Source organism: Sminthopsis crassicaudata, chromosome 5, assembly GCF_048593235.1.
Source record: "Sminthopsis crassicaudata isolate SCR6 chromosome 5, ASM4859323v1, whole genome shotgun sequence".
NCBI lineage: Eukaryota > Metazoa > Chordata > Mammalia > Dasyuromorphia > Dasyuridae > Sminthopsis > Sminthopsis crassicaudata.
The window spans coordinates 7,199,291-7,205,290 of NC_133621.1; the positions used below are offsets into that span (position 1 = coordinate 7,199,291).

At 39.5% G+C, this 6,000-nt stretch overlaps 1 protein-coding gene across 1 annotated transcript in view; it reads right to left on the reverse strand.

Moving 5' to 3' along the window:
- The window catches only part of CRPPA (CDP-L-ribitol pyrophosphorylase A), a 261,917-nt gene extending 256,299 nt beyond the window's left edge, over positions 1-5,618 (reverse strand). The window contains exon 1 of the mRNA XM_074266599.1: positions 5,494-5,618. Within this exon, the coding sequence (XP_074122700.1) occupies positions 5,494-5,603 (110 nt within the window). The 5' untranslated portion in view covers positions 5,604-5,618. The remainder of the gene's footprint in view (positions 1-5,493) is intronic.
- Positions 5,619-6,000: the final 382 nt, after the last annotated feature.

Sequence of the window (6,000 nt, forward strand, 5' to 3'; positions counted from 1 at the left end):
TTTCCTTGGCCCTCAGTTTTCTCATGTGTAAACTATGGAGTTTGAAGGAGATATCCTCTCTTCTCTTGTGACATCTTGATCATAGCAGTCCAGCACAGAATGGTCTTTTGTGTCTTTTTTTTTTCCTTCTCAAGATTCTTTTTTTGTTTGTTTGTTTGTTTTTTATTTTTGAAATATTTGTACAGTTTTCAACATTCATCCCTACAAAACCTTGTATTGCAAATTTCCCTCATTCCCCCCACCTCCTCCTCTAGACAGCAAGTAATCCAATATAGGCTAAATATATGCAATTCTTCTATATGTATTTCTACAACTACCATGCTGCAGAAGAAAAGCCAGATCAAAAAGGAAAATAATGACAAAGAAAACAAAATGCAAGCAAACAACAAAAAGAATAACAACAAAGTGAAAATACTCTGTTGTGACCTAGACTCAGTTCCCACAGTCCTCTCTCTAGGTACAAATGGCTCTCTCCAATCACCTCACTGTCCATCAGAATTGATCATCATATAATCTCATTGGATGTCCAGCGTTCTCTCCATTCTATTCACTTCACTTAGTATCAGTTCATGTAACAAAGACACCATATTTTTAGACCCTTAGTTTTAGAATCAGTCCTGACTCTTTCTCTTTCTCTCATCTCTCTCTTTCTCTCCTCTCTCTCTCTCTCTCTCTCTCTCTCTCTCTCTCTCTCTCTCTCTCTCTCTCTCTCTCTCTCTCTCTCTCTCTCTCCTCTCTCTCTCTTTCTCTCTGTCTGTCTCTGTCTCTCTCTGTCTCTGTCTCTCTCTTTCTCTGTCTCTCTCTGTCTCTTTCTCTTTCTGTCTCTGTCTCTGTCTCTGTCTGTCTCTGTCTGTCTCTGTCTGTCTCTGTCTCTGTTTCTGTCTGTCTCTGTCTCTGTTTCTGTCTCTCTCTCTCTCTCTCTCTCTCTCTCTCTCTCTGTCTCTCTCTGTCTCTCTCTCTCTCTCTCTCTCTCTCTCTCTCTCTCTCTCTCTCTCTCACACTTTCTCTCTCTCTCTTTCTCTCTCCACACCCATTAAATAAGTTGCCAGGTCCTTTTATACTTTGCCTCCTCAACATTTGTCCCCTTCATCTCATTTAAATATTTTGGGTCTTAGCACTTTCCTCCCAAACTGTGTAAACTCCAATTTCTTAGCCAGAAATTCTAGTTTCTCTTCTCTCCAAGACATACTCCATAGAACTGCTAAAATAATTGTCCTAAAAGACAGTTTAAGGCCCTCTGTGGTCCAGCCCTAACCTGCTCTTTCTGCTTTTACATTTTCTTCCTTTTCATGGTCTACTTTATATTCCCTTCTTCATATTTTCCCTTCTTCATATACCCTATCCCCCCATGCCTAGAACATTCTGCCTTCTTACCTTCTCTACTTTAGAATTCCTTGCCTCTTGCAAAAATCGTTGCCTTTTACAGAACCCCTTTCCTGATCATCTTCCTCAATTTTTCTTACATTGCTTTATCTGTATAGATACTGCTCACATTTACATACCCCTTATACACACACCAGGAAATATGTTCCTAGAAAGCAGGAACCAATGTATTCCCAGTATTGAACAGCATCTAGTAAACAATAGGTTTCAGTAAATGCTTGATCAACTGATCAACAAGTCCAGTGTTCTTCCACTATATCAGGCAATGAACTCCTCCCTTTTCATGGGCAATAATTAATAATGGGATCCAGAGAGTTGGCTTTAAAATGTTGATTGGAATAGTTTAGAATGATTTGAGGGATATGAGGATGATGTTCTTCCCCAAAACAACTCTCCCACTAATCTATCAGAGGGCCTACCATTTTATTATCTAACAGGGGGCCTACCATTTCATTATCTATCAGGGGGCCTACCATTTCATTATCTATCAGGGGGCCTACCATTTCATTATCTATCAGGGGGCCTACCATTTCATTATCTATCAGGGGGCCTACCATTTCATTATCTATCAGGGGGCCTACCATTTCATTATTAGTTATGCAACTTTTGGCCTTTAAGGCATTTCATTCTTCAAGAGCTCTTTACTATAATATAGACAGTCTCTGGGTGGAATAACATTTTAGGCGATTAGCAATTAACATATTTGTGAAGATTCATGTATCACATTGAATGCTATTAAGTGACAGCAACTTAATGCAAATCTTTCTGGAATTTGAAAAAGAAAGTTAATGGAGGAGAGAAGAAGGAGAAGAAGAATAAAGAAGATATGAAAGGGTACCTAAAACAAACTTCACTAGAGGGATGGAGGGAGGCCAAAGATAGGATTAAAATCTGCTTGTTGAGTACTTAGTTTACTAGCCCATAAGCAGTTAACTATTTTGTATAATGAAAAGACACTGGAGCATAGATTTTTAGAATTAGAGGACCCTTTCAAGTCACTGAGTCCAATCTCTATATATTACAGATAAGGAACTACGGTCCAGCCAGTTCAAGTAATTTGACAGATTTCACAAAGGTCTCGGGTATCAGAGCTGAGCTTTGGGCCCAGTTTCCTGATTTTAGATACACAGCTCTTTCTGCCATGCTGGGACATTTATAGATCCATAAGATCCACAACATGTCAAAGAGAGAAGCCCCATTTCTACCAACATTTCTACTGTACCAAGAAGTCACTGGATTGCTAGAGAGAAGAAAGCATTTGCTTTGGGATTCAGAAACTATTCTTAGTAAGCTCAGTTTTTATTTTGTTTTGTTTTGAAAATTGTTGGTACAGTGGTAATGAATCTGAATAATATGTACAAGTATATTTTTGTGAGACTTTCATAAAGTTTTACATTTCATATCTGTTTAATGTTCCTTTAACTTTTCAATTCCTCTTTTTTCTTTATATTGTCTTAAAGCGCCATTATCACTGCCATTGTGGAGAACATGTTGGATTTTCCCTTTGAGATGAAAGTCCCCTCCCCACTGGCTTCTCATCAGGCTATATTGTTCTTATGTCCAGATTCCATTCAACAGATCAGTGAGAATGGGGTTGGGGAGAATGGAAAAATATCCATTTGTTTTTGCCCAAAGCATCTGACAATGACAAACTTAGTTGCACAATCACCAGGCTACATTTTTACTCATTCCTCTAAAGAATAGGTGATTTGCACTTATTAAAGAAAAACATATGCAAATTTGCCAATCCCACCACCACTGAAATTTACAGAGTCTGGATGCCACCCTTTGTTTCCTTGTTTTTAAAGGATGAAAGGCGACACAAAGAGCCTTGTCTTCCTTAGAAATGGGTACTTGGAAGGGAGTGAACTTGAGGGGGAAAAAAATGTTTTGTAATCTTTTCATTCTTAATGCACTAAAATGCTAAAGCTTGTTAAAACATTCACTTTAGCATCTCTTTTGATCCAGCATCAAGTCATTTGTGGTTTTGGGGAGCTCCTATTGTAGTATAATTGCCCTTAACATGGCTACTATCCCTTCTTTGAATCTTTGTGGCATCTGTAACAAACTTCATGTCTTACACCGCAAGTAAAGCAAGAGGCGTCTCTGTGATGGAGTCTGGGGATTGGAAAGGTCTATGAATTCATCACTGTAAGGAATATGATAGAAGCCAAAAAGAATTACCTAAATCCATATTAGGGAGATTTTCTACTAAAGGAGAAAATAAGTTAATTAAAAAAAAAAAAACAGATTTGAGGTGCTCTTGTTATTCTAATTGGGCTACTTTTAACTCAGAAAAGAGTAGACACACAAAAGAGTACAGAGGAAGAAGTCACTTAGTGTGGGCAATTCTGTGAAGCAGATGGCTGCTCAGCAGCTCAGGAGATGAGATCAGCAGCTGAAATGAAGAAGCTGACGTCATCAGCAGCTCTGTGGTAAAGAAGTAAATCTCTTCTTCAGAGACACAGTGATGATACATCTGAATTACCACTATAGAAACACGGATGTCTTAGTTTTCAGGACTCCTTCCACAAGTGACCTGAGACTTTCTGAGTGAGTTTGAGGCATGAGCCTATGGGATGGGGTGAGAGTGAGTTTTGTCAGTGGAAGGGAAAGGTGAAAGAGTGTATGAGCTGCCTTTCAGAGAACTACGTATGTCTCCAGGAGGTTTGGCTATCAGCCTCCCAACAGACTGTACTACAAGTGACACATGATGGGATTCTGTTCTAATCATTCTGCTTTTTAGCTTTCCCTTTATTGTACGGCAAGAAATCTTGTGTCCTATACATAATTCATATTTGTATGTGATTCGGGCTCATTTCTGTAATTAACCTCTTTTCTCAAGACTAGGAGGGGCAATATATACCTACAGGCCCTGCTACTTGTTAGACTGAGATTAGTGGATCCCTTGAGTTCAGGAGTTCTGAGCTTCATTGGAGCTAAAGCTCCTTTAGTTCTTTAGTTCACTCCAACAGAGTGAACTTTTTGGGAACTGGGAACTGAAGGCTACCAGGTTGCCTAAGAAGATTTAAGACTTCAATAGTTCTGGTGTTGATGAGCTAGAAATAATAATATTAATGACAACAACTTAAGATAATACACACATACATATATAGGGGTGTGTATGTGTATACACACACACACACACACATATATATGTACACACACACATATGTATATGTGCCAAATAAATACAATTATAATCCCCATTTTACAGATAGTGAAACTGATATTTAGTCATTTGCCCTGTATCACACATTAGTAAGCATCTCAGGCCAGATTTTAACTTGAATCTTGAAAGGCTTGACCTGGTCCCCTCTCCATTGTACCATCTAATTGCCCCAAGAGACCAATCTCCAAAATAAATAAAAATAAGGAATAGGAAGCAAAAAGTGGAATGGAGCCCTGATCAGCCTAATTCTCCATAAGAAAGAAAGACAATTCCAGAGCAATGAACTCAAGGCAAATCATAGTGCTGGCTGGCTAAGGAACAGGGATTGATGAAGGTCACTAGGCCCTGTGGTTGGATAGTCATTGTTTTAGATACCAACAAATTACATTTTCCAAGTTAGAGCTATGAAAAAGTGCCTCAAATGGTGGTGCTCCTGTGCATTGCCAAAGGGATATTGAAGAATGGTGTTGACTAAAGTCAAGAGTCTAGCTAAGATCCAGCAATGTCTTTTAAATTAACTAGTTTGCATCATCAAGGCTCTCCACCCAGCATTTTGTTTATTTCACTGGGAAACATCATTTTAGGGATTTTTTTAAAAGCACATCAAAAGAGTGATTTTAAAATCCCAATGTAAACAATATTTCCAGGAGCAAGAAGGTAACACAAACATTGTTAATCATTTTCCAGACTAACCAAACACTCTTTGGTTATTCTACCTCAGCGAGGAGACTAGTTAAATGTGCAGCTTCATTCTGTTCATTTGCTGGGGAAAGAAGGCTCTTGGGAGGAAGGATGGGAAAGACCCATGTATCTTCAGTGCTCCGGTTTCATTCCAAACACTGCCCATCTAACTACCTGAGTTCTTCGTATAGGACTCCAGGAACAAAAGCTAGTTCCAGAAGAAGGAGCTGGGTGATAGTGTAAAATCTGGAACTTACCCTGAAACAAAGGGTACAGGGCAGGCTGTGGTCCTCCATGATACCGACTTCTTCTGTCTTAGAGTTAGACACCAGGTTCCATTTTGTGCTGCCCCAGATGGTTTTCCCATCTCTTGGCTCCTCACATTGCCCCACCCCAGAAGAGAATACAGATCCCAGACCCACAGAAACCAGCCAGCAGGAGCTGAGTAGGGTGTGGTCAAAATATCTCCTGTCCACCACATCTGCAAGCTACAGCTGCATTACATCAGACAGATACAGTCCATGGATACTCCCAGCATGAGGAATGATTCCAAACATAAGAATCTTTCCCCTACCCAACAGCTGACCCATTAAGAAAGCCCTCTTTTCTCCCAACACTTCTGGTTTTGATATAAGGAAGTAAAACTACCAAGAAAGTCAGACTAAGTCTGACTGCTCATTCCTTCCCTGATCCCTCAGAATTAATATGGGAACCTTGAACATTAGGGACAAAGTTCTGGATTTCTCCGTATCAGCACAGATCTG